Genomic DNA, 24,542 nt, shown 5'->3' with positions numbered 1-24,542 from the left:
AAATTTTACAATTGGATATCATACTTTGACATTTAAGTAAAGGCTTTTTGCAATTCACAACAATGAATTCTATGGGTATTTCATTCTTATACATATTCTGCAATTTCCCTCATGGGATCAATAAAGTATCTATCTATCATAGCAACCATATTTGATTGAGCTGCTGTATCTTTGCTGTATCTGAAACAAATGACATTCTGGAGTTGATGGTATTGAAACAGCAGAGTGAGGACATTGTGGAGGAGTGAATTAATACTGTGCTTATACCGCATCACAATATACAAACAGGAGATGACCTTCAGCTTCATGAAGTGCTTTAATCCTGGCAGTTCACAATGTACTGCTGCCACACAAAGAGAACTTAAAACAATAGCTGAGTGGAAAAGCAGCAGGAATTCACCATCCTGTCCTGCAGTCCAAAAGGGCAAAATCCCAGGAAAAGTCTTCATCCTTTACAAGTCCTGTGCTGGAAACAGGCCCCTGTCTGGGTTATCCTACTTTTACTGGAGTTATTTAACGGCTCAGCCCTGTAACTTGCTTTCCTCTGTTTCTTTCTCAGAGTGTAAATATGCTGCTGCAAATCATGAGTTAAAGCTTTAGAAGCTCAGCTTCTACAAATGCCATCCCTCCAAATAAGTCTACCTTATTTTTTATTCCTGCTGCAATTTTAAATCATTGCTTGGCAAAACATTTATAGAAGTTCACGTGGGTAGCTGTGTCAGCATGTGTAGGCTGCAAAGGAACAGGTAAAGGTTTATTCCATGCTGAAAAGAAAAAAAAGAGACAGTTTCGGCTGTGGAGCCTTCTTTAGGTGTGAAAAAAGATATTCAGTAAAAAAAAAAGATTTACAGTACAATTCTACTGGATAATAATTCGATGGGAGAGGTTCTCCCTGTAATGCCTTGATTGGGAAGCACAACACAAAAGCACAAGAGTCATGGCCAAAACATCTCAAAACTAAATACCCAACTGTTTGCTACACAATTAGACATTGTTAACAAATATGGCAACCTGCTCAGGCCCCGCAGACCAGATCAGCCAAACCTGATCTCCCTAAAAAGCCTACAAGACTGTGGCTCTCCAGGGCCAGCAGCAAGAATTACAGTCACAGAGCATCTTGTGATTCAGGAAAAGTAATCTGATTTTCCATTAAAGAACTACCTTCCTCAGCATTCCTCATCCTTGCTTTTCATAATTCAATATTCATTTAAATGGGTTTAGCTTGCGAATGCTCCACATTTAAGTGGAAAACTGGATGATACATTTTTACAATCTTTAGTTTTTATTCCCTATCTTGATTGCATTTTCTATCCGTGTGGCTACAGTTGTATTTTTCTTTCACTATGTCCTTTGGCAACATGACTCACTACCAAGAGCACACTTCATACGTTGGATATCACGCCCTATTAATATTATAAAGATGAAAATGTACAGCAGGTTGCCCACTTCAGTCAAATAGGAGGCACAGTGTTCTAATTTTCCTAACCTTCCGTCACAGCAGCCTTATGAAAATGATATCTTTAACACCTTTGCATTCAAACTGTTTAAAAGAAAAAAAACATAATAATCCAAATTAATTCCCATTCTTAGGAGAGATTTTTTCTTTTATTAATAACATTTCCTTAAACAGAACTGTTATTGGCACAAGCGTGTCAGAGCATCCGTTTTTGGCATTTCCTCTTTTCCAGCGCTCCCAAAGCCTTCAGATTGGAATCAGTTTTTCCATCTCACCTGCTGCAAAGAAAAAAGAAAGGCAGGAGACTGTATGCGTTACAAGTCTCAGGCAGAGACATCAGTAACAGCTAGTGTAACTGTGAAGTCAGGAGAAATAAAGACTCGGGATATAAAAAGCTGCAGTTTCTGGTCATTCTCATTTACTTCTGAGGTAAAAATAATTTTCAAACATTACAGCAAATTAGAAATATGACATTTCTTATGACAATACTTTTACCATCTTCAACTTTCAACTATTGTCATTATACTTACACAGGTGCATAGTATAATGAAAAGTGTTTCTCATTAGTCACTCAGGTACAGTATATAAATAGGACAGAAGATAAGACAATAGACAGTTACACAATAGCAATAACAGTAACGTGTAATAACATAACATAAATAACAGGTAATCAAGTAATCAAAACTGTGCAAAATTCCGCAAACAGAGAAAATATAACAGGACAAAAACAGTGCAAGGTAATTCTTGGAACAGTGCAAAAATAGTATGGTTAAAAATAGTATGGTTAATTAATAAATATTACGACCGGTATAGTTTTACTGGGCTATCGAGGGGAAAGTACGATTTCGGCTTACATGTGTGTGTAGTGGTGTAGGAGTACAGTCCTTGTGGGTATAGGAAGACGTTAGGAGAGATCATAATATGATGGGAGGGAGTGGGGGCGTCACCAACTTGACAGCTCTGGGGAAGAAGCTATTTTGGAGTCTAGTTGTGTGCGACTGGAGTGACCAGAACCTTCTGTCAGATGGTAGGGGAACAAACAAGTTATGACTGGGGTGAGTGGGGTCAGACATAATTTTGGTGGCTTTTTTCAGACTCCTGGTGTTGTATATTTCCTGGATGGATGGTAAGGCACTGCCGATGATGTGTTGGGCAGTTTTGACCACCCGCTGTAGTGCCTTACGGTCGGATGCGGTGCAGTTGCCATACCAGACTGTGATGCAGCTGGTCAGTATGCTCTCCACCGTACATCTGTAGAAGCTGGTGAGGATCAGTGGATGTAGGTGTATTCTCTTTGGTACCCCTTAATGCTTCTTCATGTGCATATCACATGTAAGTTTGAGCTGCACTTACAAACTTAATCTACTTTAAAAGAAAACTGTAAATTGATGTTAATGTGCTTACTGAATTATAGTTAATACATTTTAGGAAGTGCTCTTCACAAGTTTGTCCACAATATTGCTGCCTCATTTAGAGAAGTGTAAAACATACACAATGGACAGTAATATGTTACGTATTTTACTGCCCAATATATAAGGCAACATATTTTGCTTTTGTAGTCTTTTCCCTTCCAGTGACCAAAGGTATTGAACCTTTGCCTTGAGTTAAATGAATTTAGTGGCTTTAGCATAGTGCCTGCTGCAAATTACATCATACTGTCACACTGTTTAGACAGTACCAAGCCACTGGCACTCAGAAGAGAAGCTGAATTTCCAATGAATTAAAAGTCAGCTTGGCAAAACAAATACAACTAATATGTAAGAACAAAATAAGATACAAATGCAGCAGCATAAAAAGCAAAAGATTAAAAGAGACATAAAAAATGACTGAGAAACAATATAGAGAACTAGAAAAAGAACTATGGAAATGAAACAGGAAATGGAAAATATGATAACGTTCAATTCATTTCCTATTTGTCTATTAATATTCATTTGTTTAAAATATCACAGCCTTGCCACTATAATTAAACTAGGAAGATGATGTATCTCTGTATGCTTACTGACAGGTTCTGCAACAAGTGCCACAGTTAAAAGAGGATATTCTTAATGTATATCTAATTCTCACATGTTTCTGAATGTTCTCAACAATTTATGAGACACTCCACAGATGAAAAGGTTGGCATTTTATTATGATATTTTCTAAAATGTAATTGCTACACAGGATTAAGAGTAGAAAAACAAAGTGTGGTGAATGCTTTATATGAAGTGTCCACCATTATAATATAATTATACAAGAATTAACATCATTTTCTGTTGAATTCCTATTAAATGCATATGCACACAGGCTCTGTTCATGACTTATTTCACATTTATTCAGCTCCTTCATCAACCACGTTATTATATTAACAGGCACTTAATCGAAAGTGTTAATCAAACAGAAACTCTTCCGGAGATAAGAAATCACATTTCTTGCTGAATCTGTCTCATGTTTCCTTTGCAGGCTCTTGCTTTACCAGTTTGTTTTTTTGTGGGCAACACAACTGTGAATCATGAAAAAATAACTGTTTTCTTTTACTGAGAATTATTTCAAAACCTAGGAAGGGGAATGCATTTATTCCTGTTTTTTTTTATCTTGATGTTGCAGGAATAAAACAGTACTTGCATTCCTAAAATTCCTAAAATATTCATCTTGTAATTAGACCTATGAAATACTCATTTATCCATTTTCTAACCTTTTCCTCAGGGTCGTGGGGGGAATCGGAGCCTATCCTGGTCAGCAACGGGAGCAAGGCAGGATACTGTACATACACCCTGCACAGGATGCCAGTACATTGCAGGGCTGACAAAGACGCAGACATGCATACACTCTTACTGGGGCCAATTTTCCCCAAAGTTAATTAACCTACCAGTTTGTTTTTGGGCTGTGGGAGGAAACTGGGGCACCCGAAGGAAACCCAGGTGAACATAAAAACTCCACACAGAGAGCACCCCATGTCCGGAATTGAATCGTCCGCTTTGTGCAGTTCGAGGGGGTGGGGGATGATAGAGTGTAACCCTGCAAGCAACAGGCGCAAGTCGAGATACACCCTGGATGGGGTGCCAGTCAACAGGCAAATACATGCTCACACCAGGGCCAATTTGTTCCCAGAAGCCATGAAACCTACCAGTTTTAAACTGTGGGAGGAAACCAGAGCTTCCACACAAACCCAATGTGACCCGTGGGGAGAACATACAAACTCCACACAGACAGCACCCCAGGAATTGAACCCAGGGCCCCACCACTGCGAGGCAACAATGCTCACTACTACGCTACTGTGCTGCCACCTTTTCTAGGCAGAATTCCACCAGAACAACAGAGACTCTGTCATATTTACTCATTTCTCTCAAGATGGAAGGTGGGAAACCTCTCGTGCTTTTACAGGAAGGAAACAATATCAGCCTCATCCACTGATGCAAAAAACACAAGGCACTGATATAAAAGGCACAGCACATTCATCTGGGAGAAACAGAAAGCTTTCTTACTGTATTGCTAAGGATGTCATCAATTTTCTTTTCTTCTGGAGAGCCTCGGTCTACCTTACATCTATACAGCATCAACTGCTGCCGGTCTTTCAGGTCTTTATACGTCTGCGTACAGGGAAAAGCAACATCCAATGCAGGTCTTCATCACTGTTCTTGTCGAACGAATAGTCTAACATGACCAAATAGGGCAGTGATCACTTTTACAAAAAAAGTGTCAAACTGTGATCCTGAGTAGAACAGCAGCTGTTCTAGGAACACATACAATATGTCACGTACGATACTGCTGACAGGTTTTCACCTGCTTTGGATTCAGAGCCATTTGCTTCTTCCTCTTTAGAGTTAGCCTCTGCTAAGCGTGTCTGAGTACAACAATTTCAAACTAAACGGTTCTCAGTTGATAAACAGATAAACACCTGAAGGCCCAAATGCATTCTGCTACTTGATTTGCTTTGCTTGCAATAAATGCAGCACACCTAATACCAACATGATTAATGAGGATATGAAGAAGCAAAATTACGGTAAATTATTTTAAATGAAGCGGTGAACATATTTGAAAAACAATGTACTGTATTACCTTCGTTGCAGTATTTAATCTCATTTGTAATCAACAGCAGAAATTTCTAGAAATCATCTTTTTTTTTAATGTAGTAGTATGAATTCATATATATGCATTTTAAACTTCCCCAATTACTTCCCATAATATGAATTTGCTATATTTGGTAAAAACACATTACATGGGCCTGCACACTTTGATAAGAGCAGCCACTAAGACTATGAAGGGGGCCTATTCATACCACAACTACTAAAACTACAACTACTATTAATGCTACTTATACCATTTCTTCTGTGACTAATAATTGTTAATACTTCTACCATTAATACTATAACTATTAATGTTACTAACTACAAATAATAAAATAAGTGTTATTATTACCTTTGCTACTACTGTCACCACAACTACTGTTACTACTTTTGCAATTACTTCAGTAGCCATTTCTACTGCTGGTACTGCCACTAATAATACCGAACATTTTTAAACAGTGCATTTTTTTATTTTCGTACGTTGAAGGCAGAATTATACGGGCCCAACTTACATCAATGACGACGTCATGGCATTTGTACTTCTGTGCCAGGCTCAGCTTCATCTCGGGGTCATCCACTAAACGCACATACTCTTGCAGGACCTGGGGGAAGTCAGGTAGGCTGGTTTAATTGGGGGGTTCAAGGGACAAAAAGGCTGGATGGGGATTTCTGATGGACATTTTCATTTGGCTTACGTAGTATTTAAGGAGAACACTGACAGAAAACGACCTGGACCTTCTGCAAGGACACTTCCCTTTTCAGAAATGTGCTGGCCACAGTACACATTCACAACTGATGCTGCTACGTCACCTAGCTCTCTCAGCTCATTGCTTCTTGTTTTTTCGTATTTTTTGTGACCACAATAGAGAGACACCACCCACACAACGTACACAGGCAGTGGCAGCAACTGAGTTTGAACATTAGCATACTATAGTTTACAACTCTTTAATAACGCACACACAATGTAAGGATTAACACTTGTCTTTCTGAAAACTGATGATACACAGGAATGATCTACCCTATGGGACCATAATACATCATTATGTGTACAACTTTCCAGAGCTTTCTGGGCTAAAATCTTGCTCCAAACAGAATATCTCCATGTGATAAAAACAAATGTAACTGGCTCAGTACAAAATTACACAAAAAACAATTCTGTTTTGACACCGTGTAATAGAATTATACTTTGTATTACTCCGATAGCGCTCTGTGGTACTCTTGAGGTGCAGTTCCTAGTACGCAAGTCACACTGTCTGATGTGGCAACAGAGTTAAACATGCAGAAGCTGTTAAGCAGCAAGTCATGCTTTAATGTGCCACACAGAAAAAAGGCCAAAGAATATGACCCAATAACTTCAGGAAGTTGCCTATTGAGACCATGACTGAAAAAACAGCAACACCGGGCCTTTTTTTTCACATGACATCTAAGCATATGTGATCTTTGAACAAAAAATGCATACTTTTTTCTCTTATTTACTGAACCTAATTAGGTCAAACAGACACATACAGTATGCCGCTTATGTAAGAACAGAAATGGTTGCATATTGTATGTGAGAATGTCATACAGCTCATCTTAATTTTTTGCTGCTAGTAACTTATTGGCCTCAGGATCTCATCCAGCCATTTTTCTAAAGGGGTCCTGGGACTCTGCTTGAAGTGTGTCACTGAGCGACAAACGTTTGTGAAAAGAAATGCCTGAATGCACATCCTATTTTCATTTGCCTTTGTGTCCTTCTTTCAATAGAGGTACAGAAGTATATCTCTGGGTTGACAACACCTTGAATTTTCACATCTATATTCTTGAGAAGAGCAATTTTCTCTGCTCACGACGAAAGAGATTTAGTATTTTTAAATCTGCCTGTGTATTCTTGTAAGGTCTTATGCTAGTGGATAAAACGTAGCTTGGTCACTCTTTTTTGAAAGGCAAAACAGAAAAAAAGGTAGAAAAGATATTGTTGTAAGGAGGTAACGAAAAGTATACACAATTTATTGAATGAGGTCCTACTAAGGCATTGTGTCATGTCTTCATATATAAGCACATGACTGCCCTCTTGTGACAAGTCTTGCGTTTATGACTTGCATCAGAGCTCACAGATTTCAATTCTGTTATTAGTTCGAGATAAATATGCATACTATATGCATACTATAAAACACACTGCTGGAGATGCAGTCATTTCTGAGACAATGAATAACTTTCAGTTAGATTAGGAGTTGAGTAAAATTTAGTTTAGTTAGCAAATTAACCTGCCAGTTTTTGAACTGTGGGAGGAAACCAGAGCATCCGGCAGAAACCCATGTGAATACTCCACTCAGGTAGCACCCCAGTTGCAATTGAACCCAGCAATCTAAACCACTGCGTTACTGTGCTGCCCACTGTCAAGTATACTAAGTTTTATTCTGTCACTAAATTAAAAAGATATTGTTTCCCTGATCAGAGTTCTACAGTAGGACAAGTAACCAGAACAATCTATTTGTGGTCTCTGTGGAATGTCACACACAGAAGGAACTAAAGGTCAAAGGAACCAAATCTCTACAGCTTTTGCACAGCAGAGACTGTAAAGGAACCCAGTTGAAGTACTCCCAGTCTTCATAGGAACTGATGAAGCAAGTTGGGACCCTCTAACTGTAACCCTTCTCTTGTTGCTAAGAAGGATCTTTTCACACAAGATCCTTTAGATAATACTGCATAATGTGTGTGTGTGTGTGTGTGTGTGTGTGTGTGTGTGTGGCATTTGACGAACTAATGGGATTTACAGGGGAGATGTTTGTTGACTGTGATTTGGAGAGCTTTACTAATAGTTTACCTGTATTGGGGCATTGTTTTTCTGTAGAATATCCGCCACTCTGTGAAATCCTATTGGGGCTCTTTTCTTGGTGTATCCCAACCAGTTCTGTAACACAGAGAGTTAGTAGCATTTTAAACAATAGAAAAGTTTGTCTTCTCTACCCATCAGAATGAGATCAAGTGGGAAAAACATGCTGAATGAGGAAATAAGGTTCTTCTCTCCATAATAGGCCTCTGTGCTGACTGTAACACCATTGCGAATAGAAGAATTTGTGAGGAAAGACCTGTTTTCTAAAAAATGAAAGATGCCTTTGAAAAGGCACATGATAAAATAAAAACTGGTTGGCATATACAGTAAAATGTTTGCTGCACTACGGTACACAGTGTACCAAATGGCCACATTATTGCATTACTACACATCTTGTGTAGCTTAATAAAAAGCAAACAGTAATTAATCTATGAATCCTGACGAAAAAATGATTTTCTCCAAGTTATGCTCACATGATGATTCATTTTTTCCTGAATTTCCTGAAAAAGGAGTGTTAACTGCAACAGAAATAAATTCAGTCTATACATTTGGTCTATAAATAAATTTAGTGGTGTTAAAAGCATCTCACATCTTAGTAGGACTAGGGTATTATGTAAGCCTGGCATTTAAGAAGAGAGGAGCAAACAATGCAATCTGCCTGCACTGTCCCTCTGTAGCTCATACTAGAGCAGTTTCCTTCCTGTGTTTTAAAATGGTCATAGCTACATTTCAAAGGCTTGCAGGTGTTGCAGCTAACCTAGTTACCTTGGTGGTGAAGAGGCTGTCCACATCACTCCATGCTTTCTGCTTGGCCCTGGCACCCAGTGCTGTCAGCAAATACTGTTTTTCTGAGATCTGAAAAAAAAAAAAGAATATTATCTCAGGGAACCTCAAGCGCCAGCATTCACTAGCAGCTATATCACCCTTCAACTCATAACTGGCAACCCACTGAAGCTAGGCAGGTGTGACCCTGGTCAGTACCTGGATGGGAGACCTCTTGAGAAAGCTAAGGTTGCTGTTGGAAGAGGTGTTAGTGGGACCAGTAGGGGATGCTCACCCTGTGGGATGTGTGGGTCCCAGTATAGTGACGGGGACATTGTGCTGTAAAATAGCACTGTCCTTCGGATGAGACATAAAACCGAGGTCCTGACTCGCTGAGGTCCTTAAAAATCCTAGCGCATTTCTCGAAAAGAGTAGGGGTGTTACCCATGCATCCTGGTGAAATCTCCCCCTGGCCTCTACCAATCATGGCCTCCTAATAATCTCCATCTCTGAACTGGCTCCATTACTCTGTTCTCCTTCCCACTGATAGCTGATTTGTGGTGAGCATTCTGGTGCACTATGCCTGCCCTCATATCATCCAGGTGGGGCTGCACATTGGTGGTGGTGGAGGGGAGTCCCCATTAGCTGTAAAGTGCTTTGAGTGGATTGTCCAGAAAGGTGCTATATAAGTGTAAGGGATGATGATGATGATTATTATAATAGACATAAAGGCACAAAAAAAGAGAGAAGTTCAGCATTCCCACTAGACTCGTTTTTGCTCCTGTTATTAAAGAACTCTGCCTCTGAGGATATTTCACAGTTGCTAATGCCTAACATGCCTCAACTATGTCTTTGTGCTCCAGTTCCAGAATGACACAATAGTGTATGTAGGTTTTCTTTCCCACCAAAACTCTTACCTTCTGATTGTACAATACCTATTAGCTCACCCACACAAGTTTCACACTGTTCCCCAGTTTGACAGGTATTGGATATATACAGACACCTCTGAGACATGCTGGACTGTGGCTATCCAGAGCTGGGATATTCTGATCCTGCCTACAGGAAGACGAGATTTCCTCCACACTTCAACTCTGTAACTTGTTTTGCTCCATAAGTAAGTTTAAAAACTCTTACAATCATGTAACACCCTGCTCCGTGCTTGGCCCCAACCAGTGACATGTAACTTCCTGTTTTGCAGACCAGAGAGGAGAACAAAGCTGTTGTAATAAGACTCAAATGTAACTGAACCCACCAAACACAAGAGCTGCAAGGCTGTAAAAGTGTATACCAACAATGTGACAGTGTGAAATGACAACAAACAGGAAGCATGTTTTTTTTTACTAAAGAAAATCTATACCAGTTGGCTCTGGCTGTTTTAAGAAGTCTACGTTTTGCACTAAAATGGACCACTGTCTAATTGAATTATTTTATTAGAATGTGCTTTCAGCTCCCTGATCACTTTGTTGCCCAAACATAATGATGTTGCATGATGTTGAGCAAAAAGCATGATAATCATCTTAAGAAAATGAAGTCACAGACAGTTAAGACACAGGTCGGATACTGCATATTACAAGTGAGAACTTCCCTGATTTTTTACACAGTCACAGTTAAGAAGAATGCTAGATTGACTCCAACCACAATCCGAGACAGACCTGACACAACACGGGACAGCAAAAAATACATAGCAGGACTATTTTTAGATGTTTCTTTATGTACAAATATATTATTTATCTCTGGTAAACATTGCTCTCAGAATTGTTAAGATAGTTATGAGGGTTTTCAATAATTGTTAGGAAGATGTCTGGCTCTATCGCTGTTTGTGTAATTATTGACTTAGGTTGCAGATAGGTTGTTACTTTATTTTGTAGAAAAATCTCTTGCTTCATTTAAATGGAAGGACACAGACATGTCCTATTACAGCATAATATAAATAGGCATGCTTATGGAATCAATGGCATAGCTTATCATCAGTATTTAACGTAGTCTGAATTTGTGTTAAGGAACATATTCTAATATATGTTAAAGGACTGATTCCAGTTATTTTTGTACATGATCATTATCGGTAACACAGATAATGGCAGTCTCTTAACAGTGCAGAAGTGAACACCACCTTTGCACTCTTGAACAAGCCAGCAATACAATCACTTCAAAATTATCCATCCATCCATTTTCTATCCACTTTATTCAATCCAGGGTTGTGGAGGAGCCAGAGCTTATCCCTGCACCCATAGCTTGCTAGGCAGGGTACCATCGCAGGGCACACACAGAGACAAACTCACACTACAGCCAGCTTTCTCAGAGACCAATTAAGCTCCAGTATGTTTTTGGAATGTGGGAGGAATTCAAATATCTGGTGGAAACCCACGAGAACACAGAAAATACAAACTCCAAACAGAACACCCCAGAGCCCCAGCACTGCCAGGCTTTTAAAATTACATTTTCAATTAATTGTCTCTTACCTTGAACGTTTTCTTGATGTTTGTTGGGCTGCTGTAAGTGCCCTTCAAAAAGAAAATGTCAAAGAAATTGAGACTTAACAGAATAACTGCAAATTAATTAAAGTATAGCCTTAAATCGATACAAGAGGGCAACAGGCTTCCACAAAGAGAAGAAGCTCTAGCAGTGTGAAGGCATGATAAAGACAAAGCTCAGGTCTTTAAACTTCCATTTTTTAATCCAACTACCAGTACTTACTTCAGCCTCTCCATAGTGGTAAAAGCAGGAGTAATATAGAGTTGTTATAATCGGCATGTTTAAAATAGAGGCCTTTCTGGGGTATTTCTTAAATATCCCCATCTGCCCAGCTTTCTCCATGTGCTTGTCATTCACCTGCCAAAATAAAACAGACAACATTCAGTCACTGCATGCACCTCTGTCATGGTGCACACCTTGTGGCTTCATCCAATCAGCTCTCAGACTCTAAGTGAGGCCAGGTCTGGTCAGTACCGAGATGGAAGACCACTAAGGATGGTCATGTTGCTGCCACAAGCTGATGAACCAGTAGGTGTTCTATTCCCACTGGTCCACAAATTTCTATGCCCCAATAATGCGACTGGATGAATTGTGCTGTAGGAATTACCTTCCTTCAGATGAGACGTTAAAACCAAAGTGCTGACTAGTTATGAAAGTGTAGGAATATTAACTTTGTTATTCTAATTGCTGCTGTAGACCACCCTGGTGCGCGCTACACTACTGTGGTTATTACACTATTATTACCATCATCATCATCATCACAGGAAGTGCTCATCTTCCTGTAGTTTCACAAGTGTCACCTTTTCTTTTTATTTGTATTTTTCAAATCCTCAGAAAAGAAAATGTTTTCACATATTTTTATATGCAAGATGTAAAAGTGTTTAGCCTTACGAACAAAGCAGAGATAATCAATTCTAGTTTCCGAAGGCCTGAGGTTCTGCAGCACACATTCTGCCTCTGATCTGAATGATTTAACTGAACTAGATGTTTGAACAAGAAGTATAATAACTTATTTTAAGTTATCATACTTACAAACAACTAGAGAACTTACAAAGCTCAGTTGCCCTTTCCTGGTAGACCTGGTAGGTATTAGGTCCACAGAGACCAGAGTCCCTTTAAATAAAACTATGGCAGAGATGCCACCTACTGGTAAGAGTAGGTTTTAGCATTACAGGCATATCCCTTAGAATGCAACAACACCTTGCAAAGGTACTGTGGTGTCCCACTGTGTGAAATCAGAAAATGATGCCTACACATTTTTTATATGAATTTTATATTATATTCAAAACCTGGATGTCTAAGGGTAAGATACGTTACAGTTAATGTCAGCAACAGTTAAAGAAAAAAACTGAAATATGTTGATTACATAAGCACTCAACTCCTGAAATATGTGATGGAGCACCAAATTCATTTTGGATAAGTCTTTAACAACTTTCCACACCAACTTGGTGCAATGTTTGCCCATTCATCTTGACACATTTGCTCGAGCTCTCTCAAGCTACTTGTAGAACTCTTATGGACAGTGGCTTTCAAGTCTTTCGACAGATTCTTAACAGGATTCAAGTCAGAACTTGAGCCAGGTCTTAAATTTTCTTATTCTTATGCCACTCCAGTGTAGTTATGGCCTTGTACACTGTATTACTGTCCTGCTGAAAGGTGCATGTTTGTCATGACAGGAAGCTTTAAAACACTAAATCTACACAAGTCTGAATACTGATGCAAGGCACCATACATATTAGAACTCTTTTTTGGTACCATTCACTTTTTAAGAAGAGAAATGTCTAAGAAACTATATAAGGCAGTTTGAGGCAGCAGGTAGGATTAGGTTAGAATTCTGCAGTTCTAAATGGATGCCCTGCTTTAGAAATGTGCACATATGCTTATATTGCTTTAAATATAAGCATTGGCCAAACATATTAATGATACTAAACTAGGACTTTGCTAAGCATATTTATATGAATCATGCTTTTTATTCGATGAGAGACTTCTAGAAGGTACTTTGTTAACTGCAAGAGCAATATACAGTATACAGGTATACATATAAACAATGATCAAAACAATCATCCATCATCTCCACAGAAGACTAAGAGACAACCTTGCTCTTCCATCCTTTTTGAATGACATCGACATTGGTAAAACTTTACTGTCACAGCCCGATAGCTTAGAACACTTTGTTTAAGTCATAGGTCATAAAGAAGTGTTAACAGGTAACATCAAAATAATGAGGCTTTCTATAACACAGTGCTACGATACAGAGGAGCTGGTTTAGAAATAATTGTCCAGAAGGAAGAATACCACCTGTGGTCCAACAATTCATTTACAGCAGGTGAATATGGTATCCAGGTATGCCTGTAGCTTATGAAATCGAATACTACAAGGATACAAGCTGAAAGCTAAACGTATGTTTTCGAGAATAACTCTTTATCACTTAAGTCTAAGCAAATATATATTTTTCACATTTTCTGTATTTATTTAGCATCGGCAGCTTTGCATCCATCCATTTTTAACTGCTTTATCCTGTACAGGGTTTGGGGATGCCTATCTCAGCAAGCAATGGGCACAGGGTGCAATATACCTTGGACAGGAAACCAGTCAACTGGGGGAAATACTGGCCCTGCTGTGAGTGTGTGTTTATCAAATTCGATTAACCTACCAGCATGTCTTTAAACTGTGGGAGGAAACCAATCCAACAAACCCTATGCGAACACAGGGAGAAAACCTAAACTCCACACAAACAGCAACCCCAGGAATTTAACCCAGAGCCCAGCTCTGCGAGGCAGCAATGCGAACCACTGCGGCATCCTGCTGCTCACAGTGTCAGTTTGTGTTCTGTAATCAAAATAAAGCAGCAGCCTTATTAAAGTCTGCGATTCCTTTAGGAGGGATTACTTCCAACGTCTCCTACAACACACAGCCGAGAATGACTAGGGAGCAGGTTGACTCACCTCTATAATGATCTGTCTCTCCAGCAGTGTATAGTGGTCCTGAACATGACTGGCATCATCTGCTGAAAATGGAAGACTAAAACAAACCCCGAACATTAGTACAGAAACCACATCCTATTCTATGCTATTTGAATGAAGACTAGCAGCTTAAAAGTTCAGCTGTTTCTCTAAGAGTGAGCAAGAAATTAAACATTCTGGTAGAGTGAGTGGGAAATTCACTCTTACCTGATACAGTTTTTCAAGTACTCTTGCCTTTGAACTTCATCTTTTATATTCAGGTGATCTTTGTACTGAAGGAACTGTAAACAAGCAAGGAAAACTTGGATACATTTCTTTTGTATGCACACAAACTAAATCATACTGGTATCATAGTTTTATCACACAATTATACACAAACTGTGGACTTTTATTTTGCTGAGTTAAAGCTTTTGCCACTGCCCTTACAACAGGTAGATCTGGATTCTTCTTTCAGAATGAAGCATGAACTTATTTAAAAAGTGTTTCAACTGTGGGAAAACAAATATATTAATGTTTCTAAAGTAAACTTTACAGACCTCTCCAGACTACAATCTGGTAAAGTGCAAAGTAGTAATTTTGAAAATAAACAAGAGTCTCCGCATAATTATCTGCAACGTTGTGTCAAATTTTCACATTATACACTGCAGGGGTCTGTGATTATGTGAAAAAGTATTACATATTATGCCCCCTCACTCTTTGAAAGAGCTCTGCAAATTTTTCATTTTCTGTTGACGTTGCAACAAAAACTCCTGTCTGTGCTTGTGTAGTAACCTGTCAATGTGATTTCAGTAATTTGTCACAGTGTAAGGTTACACAAAAAATACAAAATGGTGATACAAGTATCAGAGTTCAAAACTCTTACAAATATGGTAGTTAGCAAGCTAGTGCAATACTTACTGCCATGTCTTCAGTTCTTCCTAGGGATCTGTGGTTAAACAGAAAAACCAGTTTTTTTAAGCTTTTGATCTGAAAATTATGTCATTCCATGCTACTTACTTTTAATGTGTGGCCCATTGCTACAGTACTACCAACAGGTAGGGTTGAAAAGTTATATATTTTATTTCTAAATTTATCTTGTACAAAATAATTTAGTTCAAATAATTTTTTCCCCAACAACATAGCAGGTGAAGATTTAATGTTACACAAAGAACCATGATGAAAAGGGGAATAAATGATGCACAGGAATTTCAATACATTTGCAATAGTTTTCCCACTTACTTGAGGAGCTCCAGTAGTAGTTTTTGTTCACCCATTTCCTTCAGAAAGTGGATAAAATGCTGCAAGGCTATCTGCCTGGACACTAACTCTCGAAACAAGACTTCTTTTTTTTAAAAAGAAGACATAAAATTGTATCAAAACAGGAAATGCACAAGAAAGGCAACAAACACAAATGTATTTATGCCTTAAAAATACTTGTTCAGTTTCTAAATTTGCAGATTCCAATCTCCATAGAGATTTGTGATTCATCACATTGAAAATCAGACATCTAAAATTGATAAAAACACAAATCCCAGAAAGAAAAATGGTGCGTTCTTACCTTTACTTAATGACCTCTTCAGAAAGATCAAAACCTGAAAAAGATATTACAACAGTATGTTACAGGCAATTAACAGCTTTACAGTATAAGCTTTATTAGCTTTATGTGCTAATAACCTCCACCTCCAGTGTTGGATGGTCAAGAAAAATGGTGGCCCTTGCCCCCCATTCCCCATGGGCCTTTATGGCCTGAAAAGGGGACCTTACTTAGCTACTCTTCTTTGGACAAAAAATTCACCATATAATAATGGCAAGTTAAAGACTGAATATTCTCAAAAAGCTCCCATCTAGTGCTACAACTTTAGTGCTTTAGTGATCTCAGTTTGATACTCAAATACATTATTACATTATAGAGTCTCTAGTGCTATCCTGATCACTGGGTCACTCTTCCTTGTTCCTGTCATGCATTTTCCCCCACAGTCTCTGTATATCCATGAAACTACAATTAATCATTCATCCCTGGACTGTGTTATTCTGACACTTACTGCTGTGATGACATTGCCATCGTGACTCTCCACAGCCTTGTCCAGGAGCAGCAGCTTGTCTTTCAGACAGCGGAACTTCTCCAGGGAATAGGGCTGCATCGGAACACCATCGGAATATGAGTACGAGGAACAATTAGCTCTTGAGAAGCACTGGACAATACTAATACACATGTCAGGGAGATGATACCATGAGACAGAAGAAAATGTGGGTTGAAACGTATTGCAGGTGAGTGTAGCTCTTGGTTGCTCACATTCATTGATTATTCAGCTGGTGAGACCTCAGTTTAGGGAAGATTAGCCTGGTCAAGGAGATTAACTGGCAGGCAGACCACCCTAAAGGAAGTAATTCAAGAAGGAGCTACTGTAGGAGGGTGGAGATAGGAGAGTGCCAGTAGCATGTAGCATGGGGTAGGAATACCTACTCACATTTAGCACCCAAACTATTGGGAATCACAGAGCTGGGGCTGAGGCAGGCCCGATTCTGGTGTAGTCAAGTCACCATCCTACCCCAACCCCGACACTCTTTGCTATCTAGTTTCCCTGTTTGTTAAGACCTATGGGTTGTTCTGATCCCCCAGAGAGCTGGCTCCTTAGAAAATGAGCTCATACAGTAGGTAGTAGCAGCTTCCGACCTATTTGTTGGCAGAGCAAATTGTGCTTCTCCCTTCACACATCTCAAAATCACCTATTCCCTAACCACTGGGAAACACCATTACTGAGTTGATGGGCGAGCTCACTTTGGTGCTGACTTTTAAAATGAGCCTGACCAAAATTCTGGTCTCATCATCAGACTGGTCTCTCTAGTCTCTCGGTGACATCGGACTCATAGCAGGAAATGTCTCATCACGAGACACCTTCTCCTGAGCTCTTTACCTGCTGTATTAACAGAATAAAAACCTTACTGGAACAGCTGCAGCAGGTCCTGCAACAACAAGCATAACTCAGATGTAAATGACTGCTCTTCTTTTCTTCCTAATTTCTCCTTAAGCCACCCTCCAGCTGCATAAACCAACGAGGAAGCAAAAACTCTTCTTGCACTTAGAGGCAGACAGAAATCAGATATGTGAAATGAGTGGGATCCCACCTTTTCGCTTGAGCGGCAGTTTTCAACACAATTAAGCATTAATTAAATACCAATCTGTTAATTCACATTACTCTTTTCACAGGAAGAGCAGCCATTTCTCTGATTTAGTTATAGCCTTGTGTGGAAAAAAGTTTGCCTAGTGAGAATAAAGGTCTTGCCTTTCCTCTGTGCATCCTCCTCACAGTCTCTTCTGGGCTCCAGTCACTTACGAAGTCCTTGCAACAAAAGCACAACAACACAAAACCCCAGTACATTCAGAATCCAACACCTAATTTATATAATTGGATTAACTGATTTTAGGACACAGTGACATGTCTTGCTGTCTTACCATTCAATATTACTGTTCAATTTCTTAGTGGAAAAAGTAGGACAAAGGATCAATACAAAAAGGTTAATGTGTTATGCATATTTTTATTTACTACTAAAATAAAACTTACATGAGGCTAATCTGATTTTGTGTTGTATACAATTCCTAGTCAAAAGAAATTCATACCACCAGCTGCCTATATTAACTGAAAAGCATATCAAATACTATTATAATATTATTTATGATGGACTGACCTGTTAATTCATTACTTTAAAAAGATTAATACGATTGCAAGCGTTAGTTTCAACCTAACATTTTCATTAGAAGAAATAACCCATGCACCTAAACATGTATTCAAAATAATGTTAAGTATTTACATTTGAAGGTGTTTGTTACCTTATTTACCTTATATAACATGTTTCTAGATCTACTGTGCCTTATTAAATACTCCTCAAATTATTTCACTTACCTTGTACTCAGATTTTGGCTTTCGTAGCTCTGGAGCAAATATTCTGGTGGTGGAATCACTCCAATCTTTAAAAAGAACATTTTATTTTTTTATTACTAAGATTTCTGCTCATTATATCAATGCACAACTTTTAATTCTGATAGGGGTGAATTCATAATCACAAACTGCTCTGTTCTCAAACAAATTTGAATTTCAATAACCCTCTTGCAGTGCCCTTCAAAAGAATTGTGACAGCAACAGAATTTTTTTTATTTTTGTTATATAATCTAGCAATTTGTATTTGTGATCATGTGATTATTAATTCAAGGTATAACCTAATATATTTTATTTTTGGGTAATGCATAAATTTGACGAACAAATATCAAGCCGAGCTTGATTCTGATTAAAAACGTCAAATAAAGGTGTGTTTACTTCTCTTCGGCTTAACAAACATAAAGACGTCTACTTTAACAGGAGTCCAAGAGATTGCAGAAATCCAAGAGAGGTACTTACTATCTGAAAATGACTGAGAACTCCCACTTTTGCCTCTTACTAGAAAAACACAAAAAAATCTAATTAGAATTTCTGACTCGTGTTTCACACATTTTTCAGATTACCGATTCTGCGCAGGGTAAGCTACATTTGGAGAGCAACTTTATAACACAAACTCCACTGAGAAATCATATGGATTGCAAGGCAACATAAGAAGTGACAATTAAGAGGAGGCCACTAAACACATCTAGTTTACAACTGCTGGTAGCTAAGTGACCTGATGATCGTATCCATCCCATTTTTAAAAGATCCTTGGGCATGAGCCCCAACAACATGGCTGAACAGTTTATTCTAGGTTCCAACCTTGAGCTAATGGTGAACTGACATGCTAATGACTGTTCTGGTCAGGAACCCAGCTAAATAATAGTAAACTCTCAAAGTCTCCTTCAAGTGATAGCCAAATGTGTTTGAGGCTGAAAAGTGAAGGATCTTACTTAAACAGAGCTGTAGATATTTGGAACAAGCTGCCTGTGACAACACTGTGGACGCTGACTCCCTCAGAGATTCAATGGCACTCTGAGGATCTTGGATCAATTAGCTACTGAAAAACTTTAGCCAGCAGCTACTGTATATGGCCCTGCAACTCACAACTGACAACCCACTGGAGCTAAGCAGGTGTGAGCCTGGATAGGAGACCTTCTGGGAAAAACTAAGGTTGCTGCTGGAAGAGGTGTTAGTGTGGCCAGCAAGGGGCGCTCACCCTGCAGTCTGTGTGGGTCCTAATATCCCAGTATAGTGACGGGGACACCATATTGTAAAAAGGTGCCGTCTATCAGATGAGACGTAAAAAACCGAGGTCCTGACTGTGTAGTTATTAAAATCCATAGTGGCGCATTATGGCTGCCGTCACATCATCCAGGTCAGTGCAGCTCATCGGTGGTGGTGGAGGGGAGTCCCCATTACCTGTAAAGCACTTTGAGTCCAGTGTCCAGAAAAGTGCTGTATAAGTGTAAGGAATTATTATTGAGTTTCCTGTGCTTCTTGTATTGTCAATTGCAGCCTGTCATTTGCAACCTGTCTTTGTTCTTATTAAATGTTTGCAAGAGGATTAATTATTAACTTTTAACACAATGGAAAAAGAAAGAAGTCTGTGAGCTTCCTCTTTCTTAACCTAACACGGCAGAAAAGTCCTCCTCCTCTGTGACCTTTCTTGCATTAACACATTAACACACTGTGTGGTGCTATCTGATGTGCTGTGTAGGTTTTATGCTAGAGAAGTGTCTGTCACCTTTGAAAAAGCTGCTTAAGGAGTAGTTAGAGCCCTGTTTGGGTAAGGAGGGAGTGGTATCGATCTTTGGGAAGCCCTGATCCCGAATCTCTCCTGCTGCCCTAGAGCTGGAAGCTGTCTCTTTGATGGACCAGGAGATGCCTGTGGATGAAAAGCAGTATAGAGGCAACACATGAAATTCTCAATCTCAAACAATACAAGAAGCACAGGAAACTCAAGACACAGATTACTCATTCTTTTTCATTTCTCTTAACATTAACAAATGTTAAATTGTTAATTCATTTATCTTATTATTTTAGATTGAACCACTGAATACTGCATCTCCTGTGTATTAGAATAGGGGAAGGCAAAGTACAACATTGATTGGACGCCATTTTCCATTTGAAAATCTGTTTAATTGGTTAGGCTCTTTTCCATGTCTCAATTCTAGTTTCTGTCATGGATATAGGGCTCATGGAAGGACCTAGACAGGACACCAGTCCATCTCAGGGCCCACACACAAGAAGACCACTTAGAGGTACCACTTAGGCCAGTCAGCATGTCTTGGGAAAGCAGAAGAAAGCCTGTGCACCCTAAGCAAACAAGCCAAAAATGAGAAAGATGAAAATTACACATAGAAAGTGTCCAGTATGGGACTGAATCCAAAATGCTGGCCCCCTCTTCTTTATTACAATTAATTCATGTTGATTCTAATAAAGTCTCACTCTGATAGAAATGACAGAAATAAACACCTTGAGTTGATTAATTGAGAACTCTACACACATCTAGCATTCAAAATTCCTTGGCATTTCTGTCTGGGAAAATGTGGTCAACTGCATTCACAACGTTCTTGGTCTGCAGACAATTTCTACATTTTACAATGGCAAGGGATCTGGGGTCACCTTATCCACTGAAGGAAAATGAACAGCACATACAGTACAGCAATTCAGTAAAAGAAACAATGGCCATTCTTTTTACAGATTCAAAATACAATACCCTAAGGTGCCCTAAAGGTAAGTATTCTAGAAAGCGGAATATAAAAAATTGAAAACTGAACAATCACTGTGGGGAAGATGCCCTCCTTACAAAAGGTATATCTGTATGTTTTATAAGTAAAAAAAAGGGCGGTGCAGTGGCTCTGTGGCTAAGGATCTGCGCCTGTGGCTGGAAGGTTGCCGGTTCGTATCCCAAGGCCAGCAGAGGAATCCTACTCTGTTGGGCTCCTGAGCAAGGCCTTTAACTACAACTGCTCCAGGGGCGCCCTAAAAATGGCTGACCCTGTGCTCTGACCCCAAGCTTCTCTCCCTGTCTGTGTGTCTCATGGAGAGCAAGCTGGGGTATGTGAAAAGACAAATTCCTAACACAAGAAATTGTATATGGCCAATAAAGTGATCTTATCTTATAAGTTTCTTCCAAGTTTATCCCTCCTCCTCAATACAGCCCACAAAGAGCTTTTACATACTTCCCACTGGCTCTCCACTCCAGGTGACCTTCTCCACATCATCCTCATCCTCCTCCTCCTCCACCAGGCCTCGGATACTGTTCACCGCTTGCTTCGACTCTTTCAGCTGCAAGGAACAACGCCAGTGTCAGCGCAATGCCACACACGTGCACTAACAGTCACGCAGGCCATGGATACAGCATCTTTCCTACAGTGAAACTAGGGGCTCCAGCGATTGTCTCCTCCATTTCCTCTGTGTGAAGGTGTGTCTTGATTTCAGAGCACTCTTGGTAAGCGTTTGCTTAGGAATGAGATTAACAATAAACTAAAGCATTGGTGGCACAAAACAAAGAGAGAGACTTATGAATTCTAGGGCAGTATTTCCCCTTAAGGTACTGTAGATATCCCATTTCAGAGGAATGTTATTTGCCTGACAGTTTTTTCAAAGTTATTTTAGATTTAAAATTTGTTTAGATGTTACTATGGTTATGTTTTAAATGAATATTTTAAGACTAGAGTAGTAATGCATTTATAGTGTAGAGTAGTAACAGGTGAATTAATTCAGCAATTAATAAATAATAATTAATGTCCATGGTGGAAAATCATGTACCTTGTATCTTTACCTGTCACTTCAAAACTTGGGCCAAGGAAAAAAAAAACTGCACACACTAAACTGGCCTCTCCTTACAAGTTATTAATATAAATATATATTAAGGATAAGTGGGGATAAATAAAGATTAAGAATATCCTATTTTGATTAGATCCGGACAAGATTATACAGTAAATGCATAACATAACCCAGTTGTGTGCCTGTGCAAATGAAAATCTCTCTGTTTTACAAAAGAGAACAAGTTTCTTGTTTGGGATGAAAGCAGAAAGTCCAAGATGGACTGGCGTGCCTTAAAAATAAAACGAATGGCACCGGAGGGCCCAGTCAAAGCCCTGACTTGAATCCTACTTAGTAGACCTGAAAACTGCTTTCTGTAAACGATCCCCAAGCAGCTTGAGAGAGCTTGAGCAAATCTGCCAGGAAGAAGAGGCAAAGACTGGTTCAAGCTTGCAGAGACTTACCCAAACACAACTGCGGCTAAAGAAAGGTGCTTTTTATGGGGTTTACAGGTCTAAACACCTACGCTATCAACATATTGCATTTCTGTTTTTTTCTGCTGACATTTATTGTACCGTACCTTTTGAAGTGTTCAGTTTGAGCATTCGGATTTGCAATGAAGTATTAAATTGACAAAAAAAAAATGGGACGCCGTAGAAAGGGACTAAATGCTTTAGCAAGGCAGTGCATCTTTGCTTATGCGTTAAAAAGCTGAACACACTGTTTATATAGGAAAACGGTGCTAGGTGAATAACAAAACGTAGTACCCTGGAAAACTCGTCATCTTCGTCATCAAACGTGAAAGCTTTGAACTTTGAACTGTTCCAATACTCATCTTCATCAGGTTTACTTCTGATCATCTGAAAGAAAATGTAATCGTCTTTACCGGAAAGCGAACGGTAGTAGCCTATTTCGCTCACAGTTTCACACATTTTCCAGGATAATCGCTAAATATTCTAGTAAATATGCGAAATCCCTGCTTAAATCTACTGTATAGGGACTTGGTGGAATCCCTGGCTTCACGTCCTTATCGTCACATGCAGTATCTACAATAGGACTGTAACATCATAAAGTGCATAGTATAAAATACATATATATTACACAGGTGGTAGTTAGCACACATTTCAAATAGAAGTGCAAATGATTAATTTGTAGTACAAAACGAAAATGAAAATGGACGTAACAAGATCGGTATCTCTGATTTAAACTTAATTTATAAATTTAAACAATTTATACGTAAATTGAATTGGCATATTTCAATGTAAGTAAATGTGCTCTACCAGATTAAAAGATAAAAGCGATATTCTACTTAATGTAATGTGTAAAAGTGATTTTCGAGATTGTGACAGCAAAGTTAGACTGGATAAGAAGCAGTATTGTTATTCCTTATATAGCAACACAAAAAGGACTGATGCATGCCAGCTGATGGTTAAGGCAGAGAACAAATTCATTTCAATTCATCTTGGTTATAATGATATTAATAATTAATAATTTTATCTATGAAATATCTCTTCTTACCTTTGCACATCAAAATAAAAAGCTGCCTGATGAAAATCTACTGACACAACGCGAGGCCTACTCTGGGAGATGTAGTACTTAATGCTTGAGCAGCCATTGCGCCAAACGTCACCGGAAACAAAATAAACTACAAATCCCTTAGATCTTTGTGGCTTCCAGGTTTCTCGCAATTACAGAGCAGAGCAGGTTGGTGTTTTGGGAGTTGTATTTTTAATTGGTCAAAACAGAAACTCGGCAATTGCTTTGTAGGTTTATGAAGATAAGTAATATTTAATGTTTTTATCAATTTACTATTAGCTAATTCCTGTTATAATAAGGTTAACTCCTACCACTTGAATACAAATTCATGATTAGGATAACTGGTGCTACATGGCTGCACAATTAATTTACCGCAAAGTAAGTTACAATATTTAAGCTAATATTAAGTAATATATAGTAATAAGTAAGCTAATATTTATATGCTTTCTCTATAGAATCTTGATAAGTTTTCCAACTGGAATTGAATTAACGTATATTGTGTTTTTTCTTTTACATTTGTGTTCGTTTAAGGTGTCACTTCTCATATTCTCAGTTCATAGAACAGATTCATCAAAATCTGTTCTTTCGTTCAAATGCTACATTTATGAATGACGTGAACGTTTTCATTTCTAAGCCGGGAAACACAATCTTAAAAAAGATATGATTCTCATATTCTCTGTTTTTTAAAACACTTTAATTTATGCTCTGTCTTGCTTAATAATTAAATTACACCCACTATTTGGGATGCTTTCCTTTCCGTTCCCGATTCTCTTGCTTGACCGTTTTATTGCACAGTGCCTTGAGATGATATACTGTATATAGAATGTTAAT

General features: G+C 38.7%; 1 protein-coding gene across 1 annotated transcript; it reads right to left on the bottom strand.

The window, feature by feature from the left end:
• Window positions 1–1,586: 1,586 nt before the first annotated feature.
• On the bottom strand, window positions 1,587–23,797 carry vipas39 (VPS33B interacting protein, apical-basolateral polarity regulator, spe-39 homolog). Its single transcript, XM_088925331.1, has 20 exons — window positions 23,694–23,797; window positions 22,943–23,035; window positions 21,590–21,695; window positions 20,149–20,289; window positions 18,882–18,920; window positions 18,390–18,454; window positions 17,772–17,828; window positions 16,530–16,622; window positions 16,046–16,079; window positions 15,727–15,829; window positions 15,406–15,433; window positions 14,716–14,789; window positions 14,491–14,566; window positions 11,768–11,902; window positions 11,533–11,574; window positions 9,077–9,166; window positions 8,303–8,389; window positions 6,012–6,101; window positions 4,918–5,022; window positions 1,587–1,734 (listed from the first exon to the last, which is right to left on the bottom strand). Exons 2-20 carry the CDS (start codon window positions 23,033–23,035, stop codon window positions 1,714–1,716), a joined length of 1,479 nt encoding a protein of 492 aa, XP_088781457.1. The 5' UTR covers window positions 23,694–23,797; the 3' UTR covers window positions 1,587–1,713.
• Between the last annotated feature and the right edge of the window lie 745 nt (window positions 23,798–24,542).

Source organism: Atractosteus spatula, chromosome 9 (genome assembly GCF_055471065.1).
Source record: "Atractosteus spatula isolate fAtrSpa1 chromosome 9, fAtrSpa1.hap1, whole genome shotgun sequence".
NCBI lineage: Eukaryota > Metazoa > Chordata > Actinopteri > Semionotiformes > Lepisosteidae > Atractosteus > Atractosteus spatula.
This window is presented reverse-complemented; position numbering and strand designations above follow the sequence as displayed.

Coding starts and splice junctions, on each gene's coding strand:
- vipas39 (XM_088925331.1), bottom strand. CDS start 23,035: ATGATCAGAAGTAAACCTGATGAAGATGAGTATTGGAACAGTTCAAAG. Junction 15,830..16,045: donor GAAGAGGTCATTAAGTAAAG/GTAAGAACGCAC, acceptor TTTAAAAAAAAG/AAGTCTTGTTTCGAGAGTTA. Junction 6,102..8,302: donor AAAACAATGCCCCAATACAG/GTAAACTATTAG, acceptor GACTTCCCCCAG/GTCCTGCAAGAGTATGTGCG.